Source organism: Vipera berus (assembly GCF_964194415.1).
Source record: "Vipera berus genome assembly, chromosome: 3".
Taxonomy (NCBI): Eukaryota; Metazoa; Chordata; class Lepidosauria; order Squamata; family Viperidae; genus Vipera; species Vipera berus.
This window is the reverse complement of record NC_138204.1, coordinates 208771323-208796899: the sequence shown is the minus strand read 5'-3', so window position 1 is coordinate 208796899 and position 25577 is coordinate 208771323. Positions and strand designations below refer to the sequence as shown.

The following is a 25577-nucleotide window of genomic DNA, read 5'->3' as shown; positions in this document are numbered from 1 at the left end:
TTGTAACTTCAGACGGTCACTAAATGAGCTGTTGTAAGCCAAGGAGTGCCTGTATGAAAAGTATGACTGCTGCTGCAGAAAAGGGAGTCTGTGACTTCTCTTTGGTGTGCTTTTTTAACTGCCCAAATTTGCATTCGTGAAACGCCTTTGATAGGAATGCATGCCAAATTAAATACTAATAAAATGGGATGAGGTAATTTAGCTCATCATTGTAGAGGCTTAAAGCCTGGATACTTATGGGACTGCAACTCTCTGCTTGTTTCTGCCATTAACATTAACATGGGAAGGTTGGTTCGCTTCATTGGGTTAAGATCTGCCATCTTACGTCATCTTGGAGACATACCTTTTTGGTGGCCCCTCCAGCTTTCTAAAAGGGACGCGGTGGCTCAGTGGTTTAGGATGCTGAGCTTGTCGATCAGAAGGTCGGCAGTTTGGCGGGTCGAATCCCGAGTGCCGCGTAACAGAGTGAGCGCCTGTTACTCGTCTCAGCTTCTGCCAACCTAGCAGTTCGAAAGCACGTAAAAATGCAAGTAGAAAAATAGGGACCACTCCGGTGGGAAGGTAACAGCGTTCCGTGCGCCTTTGGCGTCTAGTCATGCGGTCTTGTCGATGTTATCTGGGCACTTGTTTAATTCTCTTTTAATTTTTGTATTTGCTATTTATATATGCCCTGTTCACCGCCCTGAGTCCTTCGGGAGAAGGGCGGTATACAAATTTAATAAAATGAAATGAAATGAAATGAATGCCAGCCACATGACCACGGAGACGTCCTCGGACAAGCGCTGGCTCTTCGGCTTTGAAACGGAGATGAGCACCGGCCCCTAGAGTCGGAATCGACTAGCACGCATGTGCGGGGGAACCTTTGCCTTTACCTTTTACCAGCTTTCTGGTACAGCAGCCTTCTGAAATCTATACAACCCCCAGCCCTGTTGTGTTTTTAAAAGCTTTGAAGATAAGGCTTTTTCAGATCTCTCTGTGTTGGATGCTTTGTATGGTTTTGTAACTATACCTGCTGTTTTTTCCTGATATGGATGTTTTATCCTTATTGTCATTTCTCTCTCTGTCTGTGTATTTTAATTATTTACACTCTGTAAACTATCTAAGAGTTGCAAAAATGATTGAGGCAGCCTCTAGGTTTGATTTCATATATAAATAAAATGAAACGTGGGCATCATCTTTGTAGGTTGTATAACCAGGCCATCATACAAGTAATGACACGTTTTTCTGAGCGTATCATGTTATGCAAACATAGCAATTGTATTTTGCTAACTAGGATTTAGGGTTTAGCGTGCAGGATCTGTCCTGGTCTATGAAGAAATTCCTAGGTTCGTACAACACTTTACTCCTGATTAACAAAGCACAGTTTTTGTATTTACTCAATTATGCTCCAAGAGAAGAATTGTTCTCCAAGAAATAAGTAATACAATGGTTTAATGTATACCATAAGATAATTCAGTGGGTATCAGTTTCCTTTTAAACTAATCTACTGTGTTGTGCAATTCAGCCAATATTTATCTTACGAAGGGTAAAGTCAATTCCTGCAAAGTGGCCGCATTACTTTGCACAACATCTTCAGCCAAAATCTTTTTTTTTTAATTTGTCTTGAAAAAAAAGAAAAAAAAAAGATGCGTGCACCTTCCTTATAGCTGCGAACCAGGGAGACCCACGTTTTAATCCACTCTCAGCCATGGAAGTCTCTCTGTGACTGTGGAGAAAAATAAAAAGAGCGATTGCTAGGGGTGTGGCCCAAGCTAAAGATGGGATAAAAATTTCATCAAATAATAACAATAACAATAACAAGAAGAAGAAGAAGAAGAAGAAGAAGAAGAAGAAGAAGAAGAAGAAGAAGAAGAAGAAGAAGAAGAAGAAGAAGACGACGTTGGAAGGGACCTTGGAGGTCATCTAGTCCAACCCCCTGCTCAGGCAGGAAACCCTATACCATTTCAGACAAATGGCTGTCCAGTCTCTTCTTAAAAACTTCCAGCGTTGGAGCATTCACAGCTTCTGGAGGCAGGTTGTTCCACTGGTTAATTGTTCTAACTGTCAGGAAGTTTCTCCTTAGTTCTAGGTTGCTTCTCTCCTTGACTAGTTTCCATCCATTGCTTCTTGTCCTGCCTTCAGGTGCTTTGGAGAATAGCTTGACTCCCTCTTCTTTGTGGCAGCCCCTGAGATACTGGAACACTGCTATCGTGTTCCCCCTCATCCTTCTCTTCATTAAACTAGACATACCCAGTTCCAGCAACCATTCCTTATATGTTTTAGCCTCCAATCCCCTGATCCTCTTTGTTTCTCTTCTCTGTACTCTTTCTAGAGTCTCAACATCTTTTTTACATCATGATGACCAAAACTGGATGCAGTATTCCAAGTGTGGTCTTACTAAGGCATTGTAAAGTGGTATTAACGCTTTACGTGATCTTGATTTTATCCCTCTCTTAATGCAGACTAGCACTGTGTTGGCTTTTTTGGCAGCTGCAGCACACGGCTGGCTCATATTGAAGTGATTGTCCACTAGGACTCCGAGATCTCTCTCACAGTTCCCTTCCCCCCCCCCCCGCCTTTTTTCTTCTGCGTGCCCGGTGATGATTTACCTCATGACGTAGTGATGTGCCTGACTATCTTGTTTGCTGTAAACGTAGATGTTAAATATATTTATTTATATAAAGCTAGAAGTTTGTGTCAGCCTCTCTGACTCCATTTGGACACCGGCTACGCAATTCCCTGACATGTTCCTTAGATAATCATGATTTTGCACAAGGGCCATTCAGAGTAGCATACTAATACTAAGCGTTATAAAAATTTACAATTCGGCAGGGTTGCCACTCTTGATGTTAGCAAAGCAGGTAGAGTTTCAGTTAGAAGCCACAGCCTGTCAGTAATTCAGCAAAACCTGCTGCTCTCTGTGAGGTTGTGTGTCTGAATATGCACACACACACACACACACAAGCGCACACATTTACAGTCGTGTATTTTCCTTTGTGCATTCTGAATAAATTATTAATGAAGTTCAGCATTGTAAAAAAGCAAGCACGTCTCGATATAAATCACCAGGGAATAATAAAAGCCTAGATAATGCAGCGTCCATTATTTTGCAGCAGCAACGTTTAATTCCTCGCCCACCTCACCCCTTACCAGGGTATGCATGCTAAAATAGCGCAAGTTATTGCCAAATGATTAGTTGATGCTTGAATGAAGAAAAAAAAAAGTACATTTAGGAAAGAACAGGGTAATGGCTCTGTGCTTAGGGTAACTCATTCATTTCTCTTGATCCTATCATTAAAAAAAAAGCCATTTCTGTGAATTGTCTAGAATGAGATGCTTTTCTCACATTTTTGGGGAGAAGAGGCACTGTAGCAGGACACTGAGTGAGTCAGTTTTCCTAGCAGGCGGACCAAATTTTGGATGATGATCTTTCTTCTAAGCCTAATCACGGACATAAAGAAAAGCTGTTTTTTTTTAAAAAAAAATGAGGGAGTCCGCTAACACCAGGGGTCCCCAACCTGGTCCCCTACTGGCCATTGGGTCACAGAAGAGGCTGGCCAGTGCATGCATGTGTGCGCACTCACTCACTCCCACTCATGTTAGCACCGCCAACATTGCTATGCAAACGGGGTGCCACGTGGCACGAACGGGACAGTGCTAGCGCCCGCGCAGCAAAAACAGAGCAGTGCTACCGAGTGTCACATGGGTGCTGCCCCATTTCCATCACACATGCTCACGGCCCCCTTGTGTGTGTGTGTGTGCGTGTGCACCACGTAAAATGCTTCCCCCTCCCTTTCCCTCCGGTCCGCCATCCGGGAAAGGTTGGAGACCTCTGGCTTACACGGTCTTAGCTAGACTGATAAACCAGGCAAGACTGCTCTCTTAAGTTCTAGCCAGGGAAGACATAGAATGGGAGTTAAAAACAGAAAGGTTGAGGTCTTTTCCCTTTTTAAAATAATAATAATAATAATAATACTTTTCATTGAAGTTTAAAATTACAAAGATAAAATTAATTAGTGGAACAACCTGCCTCCAGAAGTGGTGAATGCTCCAACACTGGAAGTTTTTAAGAAAAGACTGGACAGCCATTTGTCTGAAATGGTATAGGATTTCCTGCCTGAGGAGCGGGTTGGACTAGATGACCTCCAAGGTCCCTTCCAACTACTTCTTCTTCTTCTTCTTCTTCTTCTTCTTCTTCTTCTTCTTCTTCTTCTTCTTCTTCTTCTTCTTCTTCTTCTTCTTCTTCTTCTTCTTCTTCTTCTTCTTCTTCTTCTTTTTCTTTTTCTTCTTCTTCTTCTTCTTCTTCTTCTTCTTCTTCTTCATAATAATAATAATAATAATAATAATAATAATAATAATAATAATAATAATAATAATAATAATAATAATAATAATATCACACAGTCAGCCAGATGTTGAGACTGGTTGGCATTTTTGCCTACCTATCGAGTCCATACCAAGGACCTGGGATAGGCAGATGTGGATATTTGATGGTATTACAGATATTGTCGCAGGATGGACGATATTATTATTATTTAAATATAAACAAGAAAAAATGGTGCAAAAAGGAGAAGGGGAGAGGGGGATAGATAGATAGAGAGAGAGATAGACAGACAGACAGACAGACAGACAGACAGAAAGATGGACAGACGGATGGACGGATGGATGGATGGATGGATCTTCTCTCTTCATCAAGAATAAGTCTAAACATTTTTCTTTTCTTTTCTCTTATTGATATACGGTATGTTGTTCTGGGTAACCCCTCTACCCTCCGTATGGAAGCATAACATGTGTTCAGGGTGTCTGTGTGTGAAACATTTTTAGACTCTTACCGCTCAATTTCTATATTTTTTGAACTTGCAAAATATTTGAAGTTGATCTCTATCAAATTTTATGTATAACCTTGTATTGACATATGGAGGAAAACGTATCTTCTTCGTTCTTTGTTCCCTGATCAAGTGTCAGATTAAAATGACTGAACCAGTAGCCGAAATGAAAGAATGGAGGGTGGGGGAATATGCAGCTCCTAGCTGAATTTATCATCTCTTGATGAGATGATAATGGTTTTGCAAGAATACAGTAAGTCTAAGCACTTCTAATAGTTTAACACCTTCTCTAATATTTCTAACAATATTCTGTTCATCCCATATCTCATCTTTATACATTGACAGATAATAAAGCCTCATCTTTCAATCTTAATCGGCAAGTCCATTTAGCGGTCCTAGAAATAACAGTATATATTTTTAACTTTAAGCAAGTAAATCAATTTCATAATTCTTTTCCTTTACATGTTACTTTAATACTTACTCTAAAATATACATGTAAACAAAATTCTTCCTGCCGTGTCTTACATCTATAAACAAATCTTTAAAACGTCATATAACAAAGTTAATCAAGAAAAAAATCCATTAAGAGCCACTCGAAAGAACAAATTGAAAATATCTTTAATCCCTTCAAATAATATCCCACAAATTAATTTCTGATCATCTTCTCTTCATCTCCTCTCAGTTATAACATCATAGTTTATCACTTTCTCCATAAATACAACAAAACTCTTTCTCTCATATCTTATTTATAAACAAATCTTTAAAGCCTCATTCACTCCGACTCAAAGAAAACCCATTAAAACTATTAGAAAAAAGAGAATAATATACAGTTTAACCTTGATCAAATAGGCCCCCACTTTGTAAACCTTAATTTTTGTTTTAAGGGTTTAATTATTTCTTTTAGGTAATATCCTAAAAGCTGGTTTCTTGTTTCTTTTTCTTTTCTCCTGAATTGCTTCATAGGTATAGCACATCTTTTCTTTAATGCAAAGTAAGGAAATTATCAAAGTCACTTTTTTGAGTTAAAATCAGTGATGGGATTCTGCCAGTTCGGCAGAACTGATAGCTAATTTTTTGTTGCCCAGGCCCAGAATGGACTTCCGGAAGCGGCATCCACACAGAGAACCAGTTGTTCACATATTTGAATCCCACCACCGATTAAAATCCACATATCTAAGTCATTAATCTGGTTATTATTTTCATGTCCTTTTTGACTATGGAAATCTCAGCCAGCTTCATTTGTCTGGCTTTGTCAATATGCACGTAACCAGTTAGATTTAAATCCATATCCAAAACACTTTGATATTCAGCTGTGTCCCTTCTATCTCTTCTTTTAAGCCATTTTTATTGTATCTGACAGTCTCAAGAGTAATTTCTGAGTACATTGTTGCCAAATATCCTTAAATTCTTCCAGAGTTAATATATTTTTTCTCCATTCTGTATTAGTGGGAGTTCTCTGTTAATTATAATCTTTAATTCTTTCTGGTTGCCTTTCGTAACCCGCCTTCAAGGTCTGTTCTTATCATGTTGTGTTCTTAAACAGAACATTTCCCAGGAAGAGGTTTCTGACTCTTAAGCTCAAATCTTCATATATTTTAATAGGATTTTAAACAAACAGCAGGAAATATTCTTACAACTTTTTTTTTCAAAATCTTGTTTCCAGTCAGTCTGGCCCCCTAGTCCATTTAAAAGCTTTCCAAAATCAACATTCTAATCACCCTTTTACTGCTTTTTTCCAATTAAACAAAAAAAGTTCTTAAGTTTTCAAATTTACACAAATCTTCTTTCATTGTAGGTTGGAGGAATATCACCCAGTGTAATAAAACCTGTCTTTCTGGAGGTTCTTAAAAGGCCAAAAAAACAACAATTTATAGGCCATTTCAAGTAAAAGTGGTTAAAAAGGCAAGATAGCCAAAAACCAGTATGCCTATGAAAGGCTCCAACTCAGGCTTAGGCCAGGGGTCTCCAAACTTGGCAACTTTGAGACTTGTGGACCCTTCAACTCCCAGAATTCCCCAGCCAGCATTGCCGGCTAATGAATCCTGGGAGCTGAAGTTCACAAGTCTTAAAAGTTGCCAAGTTCACAAGTCTTAAAGCCAGCCATGCTATGGGGAAAGGGAGAGGTTTCCAAGCTGAGACATGGTGGCTCAGGAATTCTGGGAGTTTATTTTATTTTATTTAATTAAATTTTATACCGCCCTATTCCCGAAGGACTCAGGGCGGTTTACAGGGAGTTGAAGTCCACCAGTCATAAAAGAGCCAAGGTTGCCTACCCCTGGCCTAGGCCTAGGCCGCTTTATGACTTGTGGACTTCAACTCCCAGAATTCCTGAGCCAGCCATGCTGAGGGGAAAGGGAGAGGTTTCCAAACTGAGCCATGCTGGCTCAGGAATTCTGGGAGATGAAGTCCACGAGTCATAAAAGTGCCAAGGTTGCCTACCCCTGAACTAGTGGAACAGTTTGCCTACAGAAGTTGTGGATGCCCTATCCCTGAAGGCTTTTGAACTGGGCAGCCACTTGTTTGAAATGGTATAGGGTCTTCTGCTCAAGCAGGGGGTTGGACTAGAAGGCCTCCAAGGTCCCTCCCAATTCTGTTATTCTATTTAAAGCAGGAGTCTTCAAACTTGGCCTTTTTATGACTTGTGGACTTCAACTCCCAGAATTCCTCAGCCAGGCATGCTGGCTGAGGAATTCTGGGAGTTGAAGTCCACAAGTCATAAAATGGCCAAGTTTGAAGACCTCTGATTTAAAGGATGAAAAATATGGTAAAAAATGATTATCAGGCCTTGTGAGTGAACTGGGGCATTGGCTGACATTTCACCTGATGAAAGCTTATTCAAAAATTACCCATCTAAGGATTGTTTTAGGGAAGGATTTCTCAAATAAATAAATAAACAATTTTGGGAGCCAAACCAACTGGATTCACACACAATTCAGGAAACCAAAATCAGAGTTTGGTTCAGTTTGGCTCAAGCATCTCAGGTAATGGAACCTATGGTCTACAAGTGTGAGCTGTGATTTACGTGAACCACAACCAACTGAGCTTGCCAAATACACCTAAAAAAAAAGGCTTGATACAACATGTGAACCCATCAGTGTGTGGAAAAGTGACTCAGGGTGACTTCCGGAGAAAGATGATGGATTAAGATGGCTTTAGTTTTAGCAGAGCAGACGATTGGGGTTGAAAGCTGAACTTTGCCTAAGCTAGGGATCATGGCTGACTCAGGAATTCTGGCAGTTGAAGTCCACGAGTCATAAAGCAGCCTAGGCCTAGGCCAGGGGTAGGCAACCTTGGCTCTTTTATGACTCGTGGACTTCAACTCCCAGAATTCCTGAGCCAGCATGGCTCAGCTTGGAAACCTCTCCCTTTCCCCTCAGCATGGCTGGCTCAGGAATTCTGGGAGTCGAAGTCCACAAGTCACAAAAGAGCCAAGGTTCCTAACCCTGCATTAGTTAATCGTTCTCGCCATTAAGAAATTTCTCCTTAGTTCAGGTTGCTTCTCTTCTTGATTAGTTTCCATCCATCGTTTCTTGCCTTCTGGTACTTTGGAAAATAGTGGTAGCCTCTCAAAGATTGGAACATTCTCTTAAAAATCTTTATTCTTCCTCATGCAAGTACCCTATTTTTCTTAGCTGTTTCCAGCCTTCACTAGTATTTGAGTCTCCATCTTCCCTTAAAGTGGTAACTGCTAAACACTAATGCTGGTTCATAAAGAGGAAGCTCCGCGGTTTAGATTTTACTGTGACTTGTCATTAGCAACAGCAAATGTCTAGAATGTACAATGAGTCTTGTGAGTTAAGTTGGGAAATAGGTTGGCTTGCTTCGTAATTTAATTGACCAGGCTGCTATAAATATAATCTGAGGATGCTTGGCCGTATAAAATCATTTGTGGCGAGAATCTCTTGGAATGTCTTTGCTACAAGTTTATTCAGTAAATATTCACTAAAGCCAGAATGACCCTCTCAAGAGGTTAATTTCTCTCCCGTTCCCTATTCCAACAGAACTGCTCGTCGTGAAGAGGAAGAGAGGAAGGCCCAAAGGATCAACCAAGAAATGTTACGCCGAAGAAGAATTGGCTGAAAGCACTACCTCTGCTCCAAGTGAAGGTGTACAACCAGGACCTGAAGAAGGAGGAGAGTTGGTGGATGTTCCCGTAGAGAACTTGCAGTGCCGGAAGTGCAACCGGAAGTTCTCTAATTCTCGACAGCTCAGAAAGCACATCTGTATTCTCGTTAAGCATGAAGACCTGGAAGAAGAAGGGGATTCAGGTGAGCAAACGTATTACGGTGCATTCTTCAAGGCGTGGCCTGTGACTCCAAGATGAGTGGAAAGCTTCGTTGTTGGAGTTTTTATTTATGAATTAAGGGAATTTATATGGCCATCCAACTCACGTCACACTGACTCTGGGTGACTTACAGAACTAAAACCCCTAGACAAAATGTAAAAAAAAAGGTTCCACTCCCCTGGCAACAAAATCAAACCAACCACTTGATGGGCTTTGTATCCCCCACCAAGTTCAGTGGCAAAATCATATCTTCGGGACCTTTTGAAAGAGCGTCAAAGAGTATTTCTGCAGAGATGATGTTCCACAGAGAGTGAGCCACCACAGAGAAGTCTCTTCTTCTTGGTCCCACTAGAGGGATATTTTTAGGAGAAGAAGAGAGCCCTAACCTTAACCCTCACTCTCCATTCTGGTAGGTCAGTTAGATATAACTGGAAAAAGACGATCCTTCAAATAATGAGAGCCTTGGTGGAACAGTGGGCTAATGCCTCCTTAAGTAACACCAGCTGCCTGCAATTAGTGCAGGTTCGCATCCCACCAGGCTCAAGGTTGACTCAGCCTTCCATCCTTCCGAGGTAGGTAAAATGAGGACCCAGATTGTTGGGGGCAATAAGCTGACTTTGTAATAATGCCGCTGGGGGGGGGGGGGGCGAAAGCCCTAATAAGCAGGCATATACATAGAATGAAGGCTATTGCTAAGCACATTGGTTTGTGCTTAAATTGTAAGCCGCCCTGAGTCTTCGGAGAAGGGCAGGATATAAATGGGATTAAAATAAAAAATAAAATAAAATGTGCCCACCCTGGTTTGGAGTAGCTGGCCAGCTAATAAGGTAAAGGTTTCCCTGTCCCTTGTGTCCAACTCTAGGGCACGGTGCTCGTCTCCGTTTCTTGCCCGAGGGAGCCAGCGTTGTCCAAAGACATTTTCCACGGTCATGTGGCCACCAGCATGACTATAAGCCGAAGCTCACAGAACACTGTTACCTTCTCACCACAGTGGTACAGTCTACTCACATTTTCATGCTTTCAAACTGCTAGGTGAGAGGTCAGCTAATACGTTATGTTTTTTTCGTTAAGACCTTTTAGTTACTAATAAGCACAGTACAAATGGCTTGATAGTTGTCAGAGCCATCCTCCTCTCTCTCTCTCTCTCTCTCTCTCTCTCTCTCTCTCTCTCTCTCTCTCTCTCTCTCTCTCTCTCTCTCTCTCTCTCTCTCTCTCTGTGTGTGTGTGTGTGTGTGTGTGTGTGTAACTTCTTTCCACTCCTTTATTTTTGATTTCACCCCATAAGCTGTCCCATGCTGACACTTATCCCATTTCTATTTCTGTTGTCAGGAAGAGCAAATACATCATTGATAAAGCAGAGTTTGGATCAATTATGGCACTCTGATTTGGGTTGATTTCTACTAGAGGCTTTGGAGCATGGATGTAGTTCCAGTCTCCAGCTGTTTACAGCTGCTTCTGTGCCCAGGATCACGTAGCAGTGCAAAGGCAGACGTGTGTTCTGTTCCTGCCTCTGCCTGCTCTGATTGCTTTTGGGAAATCAAGTCCGAAGCACTGCACAGCCTTAGTATATATAGGTAGTCCTCAACCTACGACCACAATTGACCCCAACATTTCTGTTGTTAAGGGAGCTTTGCCCAATTTTATGTCCTTTCTTGCCACAGTTGTTAAGTGAATCACTGCGGCTGACAAATTAGTAACCCGGTTGCTAATTGAATCTGTCTTCCCCATTAACTTTTGTTTGTCAGAAGGTCGTAAAAGGTGAGCGCATGACCTTTGGACACAGCAACGGTCATAAGTATGAAGCAGTTGCTAAGCATCTGAATTTTGATCACATGATCATGGGGATGCTGCAAAGGTCACAACTCTGAAAAACGGTCGCATGTCAGTGCTGTTGTGACTTTGAATGGTCACTAAATGAACTGTTGCAAGTCAAGGACGACCTGTATTGCGTGATCTGGCCTTTTCATTTATGACAGCTAAGAGGCTTTGTCCCTTGTCCCTTCTGAATGCTTTCTAGGAGTAACACGTATAAAGTATATTTTACCTCTAACTGGGTTTAGTGCGTTCGCTTTAAAAAAAATAAACATTCTCTGTGTTCCTGAATGTATGTGTATCTCGTCCTAAGTGCTTGTTAAACACATAAAAAAGTCTGAAGTAGTGATTGGGTTGGGGTGCTTTGTGGTTTGGTTTTTGGTTTTGTGTGTGTTTGTGGTGGGGTTGTTTTTTCCCCCGGTGTGTGTGTGTGTGTGTCTGTGTTCTTTTATTTGTTTTGCTTTGTTTCAAACACAGCAGGTTTTTCCAGCCAAAATGATTTCCTCCTTTGCTAAGAGCCATACCCTTCTGAGATTCGAACCTGGGTATGAAGGGTATGGCTGACTGATGAGAACAAATAAGTTTGAAATGATCATATCTGTCTCCCTTTATTCTTTGTTAGCAAGCCAAAAAATTTACACAAATATGAGCTGCCACTGCTGTGGCTATTGCCTGTACATGGCCTTGGGTTAGGCTGAAACAGGAAATAAGATTTGTCCCGTGTTTGGGACTTAAGCAAGTGCATTCTAAATACTTAACAAACATTTTATATATATATATATATATATATATATATATATATATATATATATATATATATATATATATATATATATGTGTGTGTGTGTGTGTGTGTGTGTGTGTGTGTGTGTGTATGTGTATATATATATATATATATATATATATATATATATATATATATACACACACATACACCGTATATGTTTTCTGAGGTTTTCGCGGGTGTTTGTATGTGGATCTTTGGTCATTTGGGTTTTTCCCCACATAGAATTGAAGGTGTAAGAGCAACGTTTCGCCGAAATCCCATCCTGAGGATGACGGATGGGATTTCGTCGAAACGTTGCTCTTACACCTTCAATTCTACGTGGGAAAAAAACCGAATGAACAAAGATCCATATATATACATATATATATATATGGATATATATATCCATTATATATATATATATATATATATATATATATATATATATATATATATATATATTTATTTATTTATTTATTTATTTATTTTTATTACATTTATATCCCGCCCTTCTCCGAAGACTCAGGGCGGCTTACAAGCTTAGCAGTAGCCTTCATTCTATGTATATGCCTGCTTGTTAGGGCTTTCACACACACCCCAAGCGGCATTATTACAAAGTCAGCTTATTGCCCCCAACAATCTGGGTCCTCATTTTACCTACCTCGGAAGGATGGAAGGCTGAGTCAACCTTATATATATATATATATATATTAGCCTTCTAGCTAATAAAAATAGAGAAAGAACCTGTGGCTCAGCAAGTTAAAACAACTGCCTAATATACAATCAGCCCAGGTTCGAATCTCAGATAAAGGGTATGACTGACTGATGAGAACATAAAGAGTTCGAAATGGCCATCTCAGCCTCCCAAAATTCTTTATTAGCAATTTGAATAATTTGCATATATATATATATATATATATATATATATATATATATATATATATATATATGAATGAATCAGGAGTGATTACAGAGAGACATCACTACCTAAATTACCCAAGGATTGAATTTTTGTATAAGAAACCCTCATGTCCAACCTATAATTCCCTAGCAACATTGAGAACATGGATGTGTTTAAAGTCTGGCCAGGCAATTTAAGTCTCTTTTCAAAAATGCACTGCTTCAATTTTTCCCCTAATACTTGACAATGATGCCTATGGTTGGCAATCCAATTATATAGTCAGTGCCTGGGGGATTTGCACCTCACTACTCCAAAATTAATTTGGAATATTAAATGCGAACTTTTGCTGTTGCATTAACTCTCAAGGTGAACATTTAATACTTACGCTTGGGACTTGAATTTGCTTTGGGGTTCATTTTATCAGTGTTTCAGCAGGACTGGTGCGTCTCTGAACAGGAAATATATTTGCATGTAAGATAACATATAGAATGGATCCAATATAAGAACTAAAGGATGAAGCCAGTACATACCTATATATCTACTGTATTTGCATCATTTCTTAAGTACAAGCTCACTCCTAATTGTGGTCGCACAAAGCTTTCCTTCATAAGATTTTTTTTATTATTATTCTTAGACCTCCAATATAGTCTTCCTTTGAACATATAAAAGAGAGATCCATAATCATTATTTCATGAAAGATATACTTTTTGTGAAAATGGTAATTTTAGCTAGGCGGTTCAGAAATAAGGATTCTTTCCACAAAAGGTGATCTGTGAAATAAGTACTAAGAGACAGTTTTATCTGAAAAGTTAAGGTGCTGGCTTAGAAAGTGGGAGACCGTGAGTTTTAGTCCTGCCTTAGGAAAGAAAGCTGGCTGGGTGCCTTTGGGCCAATCACCAGGAGACAGTGAGTTCTAGTTTCACCTTAGCCTGAAAGCTGGCTGGGTGACTTTGGGCCAATTACCAGAGTACTGTGAGTTCTAGTCCAGTCTTAGGGATGAAGGTCAGCAGGATGACTTTGGGCTAATCAGCAGGAGACTGTGAGTTCTAGTTTCACCTTAGCCTGAAAGCTGGCTGGGTGACTTTGGGCCAATTACCAGAGTACTGTGAGTTCTAGTCCAGTCTTAGGGATGAAAGTCAGCAGGGTGACTTTGGGCTAATCAGCAGGAGACTGTGAGTTCTAGTCCCATCTTAGGCATGAAAGCTAACTGAGTGACTTTGGGCCAATCACCAGGAGTCTGTGAGTTCTAGTCCAGTCTTCGGTATGAAAGCTAGCTAGGTGACTTTGGGCCAATCACAAAGAGACAGTGAGTTCTAGTCCCATCTTAAGCATGAAAACTGGCTGGGTGAATTTGGGCCAGTCACTCTGTCTTAGGGCAACTTATCTCACAGGGTTCTTGTTGTCAGGAAAAGAGGAGGAGGAAGTAATATTATGTATGTACGCCATCTTGAATTATAAAGTAACAAAAGCGGGATAAAAACCTAATGAAGAAAGAAAGAAAAAAAATCAGATCCTTGTTGTATGCCCCAGATCAATTCCAAATTCCACCCAGCGTGAGATGATGTTCCCTCTGAAACCCACAAGGGACGTGGTGGCTCAGTGGGTTAGGACGCTGAGCTTGTCGATCAGAAGGTCGGCAGTTTGGCGGGTCGAATCCCGAGTGAGCGCCTGTTACTCGTCCCAGCTTCTGCCAACCTAGCAGTTCGAAAGCATGTAAAAATGCAAGTAGAAAAATAGGGACCACTATGGTGGGAAGGTAACAGCATTCCATGCGCCTTTGGTGTCTAGTCATGCCGGTCACACAACCATGGAGACGTCCTCGGACAAGTGCTGGCTCTTCGGCTTTGAAACGGAGATGAGCACCGGCCCCTAGAGTCGGAAAGGACTAGCACGCATGTGCGGGGGAACCTTTACTTTACCTTTTACCTGAAACCCACATAGCACAACGTAACAATTTAGCAGAGTGTCCAGAATACTGCTTAGAAACATCTTTGATAGCCAATAATCTCTTTCTCCTGTAACCAGATAATCACGGAAGATAACATGTATTGTTCACTTATCAGCAGATGGGTTAGAGAGAGTGCATTGATTTTGCACACTAACCCAACAATTGAACTCATAGTTCACTCTGAGGGGGTTGAGGAGAGTTGCTCAACAGCTGTAACAGCAGGAGCTCCACTAGCAGACATTTGTAACATCTGTGTTTGTTGAAGAGATAAGATAGACAAGCTTTGACTGTCCGGCTTAGTCCTTGAGGAGATGGTGCTACTGACGATGTTTTAGTCTTTCCTGAGCCTTCCTGGAAATATTGCCGTACAGGTAGTAGTGCTCTAGTTATGATCACAGCTGAGCCCAACATTTCTTTTGATAAGCGAGTCCAGTTACTGTGGTCTACTTCTTTGCTTGCAGGGTCAGCAAAATGATTGATTTGTCTGATCGGAGCCTTTTTGGTCTAGTGCAGGGGTCGGCAACCTTAAACACTCAAAGAGCCACTTGGACCCCTTTCCCAGAGAAAAGAAAACACTGGGAGCTGCAAAACTCACCACGCGCAGAAGGGGGGAGCTTGATTGAAGAGTTTAATTAATTAAAAAGAAATAGAGGCTGCTGTGCATGAGTCTCTCTCTCTCTCTCCCCCCCCTCTGTCTCTCCCTCTCTCCGATCTTCTGCTCACCTGGCAAACTGGCTTCACGCTGTTCTCCAACAAGCTTACACACATTCTTATCGGGCTGGCTCTCCTGCCCTTGGTCTGCCAGTCCTCTTCCCCCACTCAGTGTGTGTGTGTGTGTGTGTGTGTGTGTGTGTGTGTGTGTGTGTGTGAGAGAGAGAGAGAGAGAGAGAGAGAGAGAGAGAGAGAGAGAGAGAGAGAGATGCTGCTTGCTGCTTCCTGCAGAGACGCAGCAAAGGCAGGAGCCCCACCCAATAAGCTTGTCAGCTTGTCGGAGAACAGCGAGAGGCCACTTTCTTTTTTACAAACACACACAGAGAGAGAGAGAGAGAGAGAGAGAGAGGGAGGGAGAGAGAGAGAGAGAGAGAGAGAAGGGAAGTGCAAGTGCCTCTCTCTGTCTCTCTCTTTCTGCAAATGTCGGAGGACAACTGGAAACCGCAGGAGAAAGCAGGTTGCCAACCCGTGGTCTAGTGGTTATGGTACCAGGCTAGAAATCAGAAGACAGTGAGTTCTAGTCCTAGTTTAAACATGAAAGCCAGCCGGGTGTCACTGGGCCAGTCACTAGGAGACTGTGAGATTTAGTCCTGCCTTAGGCATGAAAACTGGCTGGATGACTTTGGGCCAATCACCAGCAGACTCTGAGTTCTAGTCCAACGTTAAGTATAGAAAACGGCTGGATGACTTTAGGCCAGTCACTCTTTTTCAGTCCAACCCACCTCAGAGGGTTGTTGTTATGGGAAAAATAGGAGGAGAAAGAAATATTAGGCATGTTCACTGCCTTGAGTTACTTATAAAGTAATAAATGTGGGATAAAAATCTGGAAAAAAAAATCTAGAAGAGGGGAAAAACCCCAGCACCCATTCTAGGTGCTCAACACCTAATTGTCACTTATCCTAAAAGGGAGCAAAGCAAATTATTCATTTAAACTGAAATCTCTTGAATCGTCACTGTGCTTTTAAAAGAATCTTTGGCTTTGTACAAACCTGATCCAAGAACTTTCCCATGTTTAAATCGAGATGATGATCTTTATGAGTGCCATTTTTTTAAAAAAAATAATAATAATGAAAATCTACAAATGCACGAAGGAAGTGCGAGTTCAAAGCCTGAGAATTAAGAAACCAATATATGTCCTAAACATTCAGCTGGGACCTTCTCCAATTAAGAATGCGCACTAAGCAGCTGGATCTCTAATTAGGAACCCCAAAGAGAAAATCTTGATGGCTTAAACAGTCTAGCTTGAAATGAACACAGTGATTCACATGTCTTTGACAGCCGCCTTTATCGTCAGTAGAAATGTAGGCATCCTGCAAATGCTATGTGAATATAGAGGCAACACGGCATCAAATTACTCTGTGCATGCTGTATTGGATTTAAATCACCTAAATCTGGGTACACGAGGTCAGTTTATTAGTTTGCCAAATCAAAGTGCCAGCTGTTCAAACTGATTGCTTAATGTTCCTCTGCAAGAGAGAGCAGAAGTGAAGACTATTCATCTCAAATCAGGCTGTTGCAAGATGAAGAATAAAATGCTATTGCAACACATTTGTTTGAGTCCAACCTTTCCTGATGCTGTATAAACGCATTGGGATTTTCCTGTCCATGTCAGCTGAAAATGATGGGAGTTTAGGGCTGTCATAGCTGGTTATCCCCAAAATGTTTGATTGGGTGATGGAAGTTAAGAGCACAATTTTTTTTTGAACAATAGTGCTTATTTTCAGGCAGTCTAAAATGTCAATAAAGCAAAATATTACATGCCCTTTTCAGTCCAGAGTTCAAATTGGTCAACAATAGAATAGAACAAGAAGGGACGCGGTGGCTCAGTGGGTTAGGACGCTGAACTTGTCGATTTTCTCTTTGGGGTTCCTAATTTGGCGGGTCGAATCCCGAGTGCCGCGTAGCAGAGTGAGCGCCTGATACTCGTCCCAGTTTCTGCCAACCTAGCAGTTCGAAAGCACATAAAAATGCAAGTAGAAAAATAGGGACCACTATGGTGGGAAGGTAACAGCGTTCCGTGTGCCTTTGGCATCTAGTCTTGCCGGCCACATGACCACAGAGACGTCCTCGGACAAGCACTGGCTCTTCGGCTTTGAAACAGAGATGAGCACCGCCCCCTAGAGTCGGAAACGACTAGCACGCATGTGCGGGGGAACCTTTACCTTTACCTTTTTAGAATAGAACAACTACCCCAAAAAATAAATTCTGAGACTCTAGAAAGAGTGCAGAGAAGAGCAACAAAAATGATTGTGGAACTGGAGTCTAAAGCATACGATGCAGCTGATGAACGATTGCAGGAACTAGGGATGTCCAGCCTAATGAAGAAGAAGACTAGGAGTGACATAAGAGCAGCCTTCCAATATTTGAGGGGCTCTGTCAAACAAGAGGGAGTTGATCTAGTCTCCAAAGCACCTGAGGGCAAGACAACAAATAAGGGATGGAAGCTTATCAGAGAGAGATTAAATCTAGAATTAAGGAGAAATTTCCTGACAGTGAGACCAATTAATCAGTTAAACTGTTTGCCTTCAGACATTCCAGGTGCTGTATCATTGGAGGTTTTAAAGAAATGACTGGATAGCCGTTTGTCCAGAATGATATAGTGCACGGGTGTCAAACTTGCCACGTCACGTGTCACGATGTATCGTGCCTCTTTTTGCATTGCCGGCACTGGAGAGTGGGCGCGGCTTCAGTATGATGAAACCAGCCTGCGAGCCGGCAGTTTGACACCCCTGATATAGTGTCTCTTGCTTAAGCAAAGAGTTGGACTAGAACAGGGCTTTTCAACCTTTTCACCCATTGTGCCACTTTTAGGATATGGCAACATCCGAGTACCACCAGTCGCCTAGCAAGGTGTCAAAAACTTGATGACCAAAAAAAAAAGGAAAAAAAAAGATGAAGTACAGGTAGTCCTCGACTTACAACAGTTCGCTTAGGGACTGTTCGAAGTTACAATGGCACTGAAATAAGTGTCCCCCAAGCCACAGCCAGGCAAGACACCTGCCTGCCCGCCCGGCGGCGCTCTTCCTCCTGTCCGAGGTTTTCATTGTTGTGAGCATTTCTGTTGAGGATTGGCAGCGGGGGTGGGGTGGGGTGGGGTGTTTGGTTTTTATTCCCCCCCCCCTCTGCTGGGTGGTTGCAGCAGGTTTTGGTCATTTCACATGACCCTGGGACACTGTGACCGTCATAAATATGAATCAGTTGCCAAGCGTCTGAATGTAAATCACAAGACCCTGGAGATGCTGCAACATTCCAGCGGATCAGCGCTTCTTCTGGGCTCAGAAGCACCAGGATCAGTGCCGAGCTCCAGCTGGATCCTGGCGCTGAACCTGGTGCTTCCACTGAGCCCTGACAGTCCTGCAGCTCCAGCCGTCTCTTGCTCAGGCTTGTGCGGTGCTGCCACCGGTTCAGCTCATTCCCCTCCCCCACTACTTTTCTAGGATGGTTGCGTACCACCTGCCGGGGCCAATGTACCACAGGTGGTACCTGTACCACTGGTTGAAAAGCCCTGGACTAGAAGACTTACAAGGTCCCTTCCAACTCTGTTATTCTGTACCTACTTATGAAAATTGATTTTATGTAGATTATTCTCGACTTAACGATCGATCTGGAAAAGGAGATTTATGACCTGGATTCAAGGTTCCAACCATCAGCACCCCCTCCATGGTTATGTGACCAAACTTTGGTTGGTCAACAACATAGTTGCATTTATGGCTGCTAGGAGCAATCCTGTGGTCATGTGGCCCCATTTTACGACAGGCAAAACCACACCCATAGCGAACCACTAGTTCAGTTAATGAGCACCACACAAAGGGTTGTAAAAGACCTTGCACAGCACTGACAGAAGCCATCTTTGCGGTGCCAACCCGTTTTACGACTGTTATGGCATATGATTGTAATGGGCAGGCTTCATTACAGACATACGTTGAGGACTATCTGTATTTACCAAGCTAATCATACTTACTTAATGACCGTTGTCTAAATTATACCATAATCAGACTGTAACTTGTTGAATGCAGCGTAATTCATAATAATGCAATATTCGGCTGCTGTGAATTCTCCCAGTACAGGTAGTCCTCGACTTACAACAGTTCATTTAGTGACCGTTTGAAGTTACAACAGCACTGGAAAAAAGTGACTTACGACCATTTTTGACACTTACAACCATCGCAGCATATCCATGGTGTCACGTGGTCAAAATTCAGATTCTTGGCAACCGATTCATATTTATGATGGTTGCAGTATCTGAGGATCATGCGATCACTTTTTTGTGACCTTCTGACAAGCAAAGTCAATGGGGAGGCTAAATTCACTTAACAGCTGTGTTGCTAACTTAACTGCAATGATTCGCTTAACAACTCTGGCAAGAGAGGTTGTAAAATGGAGAAAAACCCACTTAACAAATATCTCCCTCAGCAATGGTAATTTTGAGTTAAATTATGGTCATAAGTCGAGGACTACCTGTACAACTTTTTTTTCTAGATCTAGGGTTTCTCCAACTAATGGACAAAGGAGATAACAGTTGCAAAACTCTTGTGAATTATTGAATTTCAATTTCTCCTACCTGTAGACCAAGGACCTACAAACCTGGCAACTTTAAGACTCGGAAGACTTCAACTCCCGGAATTCCTCAGCCAGCCGGTCTTAAAATTGCCAAGTTTGGAGACAGCAACTGGGAGGTGGACCTTTTCTTCCAGCTTCACATATCTCCACTCTGTGGTTTTGCTTATGAACATGTTGTTGGGAAAATCATGTGTTGTTTGATGATGGGAAAGAGTCTCTTACGTTGTTAGCCTTCTGATGGGATAGGACTCAGGGGTAGGCAACCTTTTGTGACTTGTGGACTTCAACTCCCAGAATTCCTGAGCCAGCCATGCTGAGGGAAAAGAGAGAGGTTTCCAAGCTGAGCCATGCTGGCTCAGGAATTTGGGGAGTTGAAGTCCATGAGTCATAAAAGAGCCAAGGTTGCCTACCCCTGGCCTAGGCCGCTTTATGACTTGTGGACTTCGACTCCCAGAATTCCTGAGCCAGCCATGCTAAGGGGAAAGGGAGAGGTTTACAAGCTGAGCCATGCTGGCTCAGGAATTCTGGGAGTTGAAGTCCACGAGTCATAAAAGAGCCAAGGTTCCCCACCCCTGGGCTAGACTGTAAGAGAGAAAGTAATGTTATGGTTTGCTGGTCAAGGCAGGTAAAGCAACAGGACACTTTCCCTCAGATTTTATTAATTCTAGGTCAGGGGTAGGCAACCTTGGCTCTTTTATGACTGGTGGACTTCAACTCCCAGAATTCCTGTGCCAGCCATGCTGAGGGAAAAAGGGAGTGGTTTCCAAGCTGAGCCATGCTGGCACAGGAATTCTGGGAGTTGAAGTCCACGAGTCATAAAAGAGCCACGGTTGCCTACCCCTGAGATAGGTTGTCCTCAGTTTGTAGACCATCCATTTCTGAGCTATGTCTGTTCTGCCTCTGAAAGAAAGAAGCATCTTGTCATTTCATAAAGCCAAACAGGCAAACAAGTCACTTGCTTTTATGCTTAATCTGTACTTTTTTTTTTTTTACCTTTCAACCACACTAATTAGGCATTCACTGACAGTTGTGTTGTCAACACCTTCATGGATCTCGGCAGACTGTACTTGCTGACTAATTTTGTCTCTGAGCTTCATTGCCAAATAGATTTGTCCCATATGTTGAACTAATTTCTTTACATTGGCACGGCGGTTACACATTTACCTTGGTCTGCATAAAAAACGGGATTTCACCTCTAGAATTTACTATTTTGTACAAATGACCACTTAGGCATACGAGATGTCAGGATTCAACCACCTCTCTCCATTCTAGCTCATTTGTGTCACATTCTTAGAAGTACTTAATTAAAAAGGAATTAAAGCAAAGGAATGATAAGAACAAGCCGTGAAATCCTTCGCAGACTAATTGCTTTAATACAGTTGCACGCTGCCAATGAATGCCTTCCACAAAGTAATGGAGATTATTGATCTGGGTTCAGCATGAGACCTGACTAGTGAGAAGAGAAGCAGAGGATCATTTAGGGAGGAGTTCAGGTAGAAGATCAAAAATGATAGGATGATCCTGTGCATCATATTGAGAATCTTTTGGTTTCCCCAATCTTTTGCATTTATTGTAGTCAGTTGTCTTCTGTCTTTGTTTTATTTATTTATGAAAATTTCTATGGCTGCCCAAGTCCCTCTAAGTGACTCCGGGCGGCTTACAAGGATTAAAATAAAATCCAATAGAAAACCCTTCATTAAAAGCAATAAACTTTTGTAACCTTCTGGCAACAGGAATCACTTAAGCCAGTGATGGCGAACCTTTTAGAGACCGAGCGCCCAAACTGCAACCCAAAACCCACTTACGTATCATCGGGTGCCGGGTGGGCGTGGCCCTTTGGGTGGGTGTGGCCAGTTGGGTGGGCGTGGCTTCAGCAGTAGCTGCAGACTGGGTGGGACTAAAAAGTTCAATCAATCAATTCCAACTTTGCGAGAACTTTTTTTTCCCACGAGAAGTTGATTAATTGAAACTTTTTTTGGGGGGGGGGTACATGGCAGCAGAGGCCTAAAGCGAATTTTTTAAATAAAAAGTCCTAGTCCTGAAGGCCTAGGACTGGGGCGACGACAGGCGTGCCCACAGAGAGGGCTCTGTGTGCCATCTGTGGCACCCGTGCCATAGGTTCGCCACCACGGACTTAAGCCATTTGATGGGCTCCACAAGGAGCCCAGTGGCTCTGATGGTTAGGATGCTGGGTTGGAGGTTAGCAAGCCTGTGTTCAAGACCCAAGTGTTGCCGTGGGGCAGGGTGAACTCCTGTCCTTTGCTCCAGCTCCTGCCGGGGACATGAAAGGAGCCCTCAACTGGGCATCCCGTGGGCACCGGTTAACCCTTTCAACACAGAAGCTCCTCGATGCTTCTGACAAGAGTGTGTGATGCAATGGGCTCTATCTCACTCCGGTGTCCCCAGGCCCGTCGCCAAAACCAGGTCTTCAGAGCTTGTGAAAAGGGTGTCTCAAACTGGGAGCCAACCTTATTTCCGAAGGGATGATGTTCCACAGGGAAGGAGCCATCACAGAGAAGGCCCTTTCTGGTCCCACTAGATCAAGGGGTGGGCAGCCCACGGCACCTTTATGACCTGTGGACTTCAGCTCAGGAATCCTGGGAGTTGAAGTCCACAGGTAGCAAAGTTGCCATAGTTGCCCACCTCTAGTGCTAGACGGTCCTCCTTAGGGGAGGGGAACCCGGCCTCCCTTTTTTGGCAAGCGTTTTCTTTTTTTCAACAAAGCACGGGGGTGAAACTTCACTGATCCTGGGGATGGTAAATGGGAAAGGAAACTACTCATCCTTCTCTTTGTGTTCTTTTTTGATATTTGCCCTTTAGGTAATGATTCTGATGTTGACCTTGACAGGAGGGAAGATGAGCGAGAAAAACCATCCAAGAGGCAGCGGGTACAAAGGACGGAGAAAAGCCTTTCCTCAAAAGAAGCAGAGCAGGGCTCAGGAGCTAAGAATCCTATCATCAGTGTGGTTCTGACAGCCCATGAAGCAATTCCAGGTAACCCTAGCTATTTCTGTTGGGGGAGGGAATGGGGGATTTTGCCTTCCTTCCTTCCTTCCTTCCTTCCTTCCTTCCTTCCTTCCTTCCTTCCTTCCTTCCTTCCTTCCTTCCTTCCTTCCTTCCTTCCTTCCTTTCTTTCTTTCTTTCTTTCTTTCTTTCTTTCTTTCTTTCTTTCTTTCTTCTTTCCTTCCTTCCTTCCTTCACTCTCCTTCCTTCCTTCCTTCCTTCCTTCCTTCCTTCCTTCCTTCCTTCCTTCCTTCCTTCCTTCCTTCCTTCCTTCCTTCCTTCTTTCTTTCTTTCTTTCTTTCTTTCTTTCTTTCTTTCTTTCTTTCTTTCTTTCTTTCTTTCTTTCTTTCTCTTTCCCTCTCCTTCCTTCCTTCCCTCCCCGCCTTTCTTTCTTTCTTTCTTTCTTTCTTTCTTTCTTTCTTTCTTTCTTTCTTTCTTTCTTTCTTTCTTTCTTTCTTTCTTTCTTTCTTTCTTTCCCACCTTTGGCGTTTTTACAATTAATTCAAGGCAGCAAACATATCCAACATACCTTCCTCCTCCTATTTTATCCACAACAACAACCCTGTGAGGTGAGTTGGGCTGAGAGAGAAAGTAACTGACTCAAAGTCTCCCAATGTCTTTCGTGGCTAAGGTGGGATTAGAATTGACAGTCTTCCAATTTCTAGCCCGATGCTTTAACCAGTAGACCATACTGGCTCTCACTAAATGACACATTTCTTTCATCTTTCCATAAAGATGGTATAGTTAGGCCCTCGTGTTCTCTGCAATATGGAGGTAAAAGAATCTGCATTCCTACAGTTGCGTTTCAGTATACAGCATACAGCTTTTGACCCAAGAGCTGAAAGATTTTGCCAAATCATGGAAAAACAGGGGTTCACTTCTTCTCCACTCATTAGACTTGCAAAGTGGAAAAATGGAAATTATGGATGGCAAACTTAGTTGCCTATAAATAATGCAGAATTCTAGATGGCTGAGCCTTGGAGATTAACTGTGAGCTGTAAAATAATGGTTTGAGGACCCGGAAGGGTTTTCTGACCCACATAAGCTTTGAACTTCTTACTAATGGGCTCATGTGCATCAAAGTTAATTGCGCAGAGCATAGGAATTACATGGGTGACCTGTCCTAGGAATGGTCTTAAACCTTAGCCAGAATGAAAAGGACAGTTTCATGCTAGAAAAATCCTTTTTTTCTGTGTTGTGCAAATTTGGCCTTTTGACTGCACAAAATAACGTTATTCCAGCACTTGGAATACTCTGGATTTGAATTAAAGATAAGGACTGTTTTAAATCAACTTTTACTGGGAGTCCTCAACTTACAGCAGTTCGTTTAGTGACCGTTCAAAGTTACAAAGGCACTGGAATATGACCAGGTTTCACACTTACGACTCTTGCAGCATCTCCACGGTCACGTGATCAAAATTCAGAAGCTCGGCAACCGACTCGTCTTTATGACGGTTGCAGTGTCCCAAGGTCACATGATCACCTTTTGCGACCTTCAGACAAGGAAAGTCAGTGGGGAAGCCAGATTCACCTGAGAACTTTGTTGCTAACTTAACAACTGCAGTGATTCACTTAACAGCTATAGCAAAAAAAGGTCATAAAATGGGGCAAAACTCATTTAACAAATGTTTCACTTAGCAAAAGAAATTTCAGGGTACATTGTGGTCATAAGTTGAGGATTACCTATATAGATGTGGGCTTCTTTTTAATCAACTGTTATTCCATGGATGCAGTGGGAAGATTGGTAAATATCATTTCTTGTGGTCGATATGTTATTTGTTCATTAGAATGTCCCACCTTTATTTCCTTCCTATTTTTCCTACAACAACCCTGTGAGGTAGGTTGGGCTGAGAGGGAATGACTACGAGCCCAAAGTTACCCAGCCAGCATATAATGATGAAAACTAGGCTGAATAGTTTTTGTACTTAAAGGTAAAGGTAAAGGTTCCCCCACACATGCGTGCTAGTCGTTTCTGACTCTAGGCTCATCTCCATTTCAAAGCCGAAGAGCCAGCGCTTGTCCAAGGACGTCTCCGTGGTCATGTGGCTGGCATGACTAGACGCCAAAGGTGCATGGAACGCTGTTACCTTCCCACCGTAGTGGTCCCTATTTTTCTACTTGCATTTTTATGTGCTTTCGAACTGCTAGGTTGGCAGAAGCTGGGACGAGTAACAGGCGCTCACTCTGTTACGACGCGGCACTCGGGATTCGACCCGCCAAACTGCCGACCATCTGATCGACAAGCTTAGCATCCTAACCCACTGAGCCACCGTGTATTGCAATTTTTTTTTTCTTCTAAATAAAACTATATTAAAATGTTATCGTCCTTCACTTGGGCTTTGTGTAGTGGTGGGATTCAAACATTTGGATTGAAGCTTTTTTTTTTCTCAGCAATTTCAAGCAGAACTTTGGACTGGAAGTATTTTCTTTCCTTCTGGTTAGAACCTCATAGAGACATTGCTTAAGTAACTGTTTTCTCTTCCTCTTTCTGGAGCTTCACTAGACTGCAGGAAGAAAAAAAACACAAGCTTTATTTTATTTCATGCGATTGGGCTGTTGCCCTTATAATATAAACCCTCCTACTGTCTTGCCTTTTACAAGTGTAGGACATCACTGCTGTATGTTGAATAGAAAAGCAATTTACATTTAAGACACAGGTTATGTCTTCGCATTCCAACTATGTGAGGTTACGTAACAACTTTGCAGATACATACTGCGGTTAAAGCTCCCTAGTCTGCCTTTGTGGCTTCTTGTGTATGGGTGAAACCGATTTAGTTGTGCTGGTC

General features: G+C 42.3%; 1 protein-coding gene across 1 annotated transcript in view; it reads left to right on the top strand.

Annotated features, from left to right (window-relative positions):
• Positions 1 to 25577, top strand: part of ZFAT (zinc finger and AT-hook domain containing) — a 144507-nt gene that overhangs the window by 16474 nt on the left and 102456 nt on the right. The window contains exons 3-4 of the mRNA XM_081323523.1: positions 8807 to 9073; positions 22609 to 22782. Coding sequence (XP_081179649.1) covers positions 8807 to 9073; positions 22609 to 22782 — 441 coding nt within the window. The remainder of the gene's footprint in view (positions 1 to 8806; positions 9074 to 22608; positions 22783 to 25577) is intronic.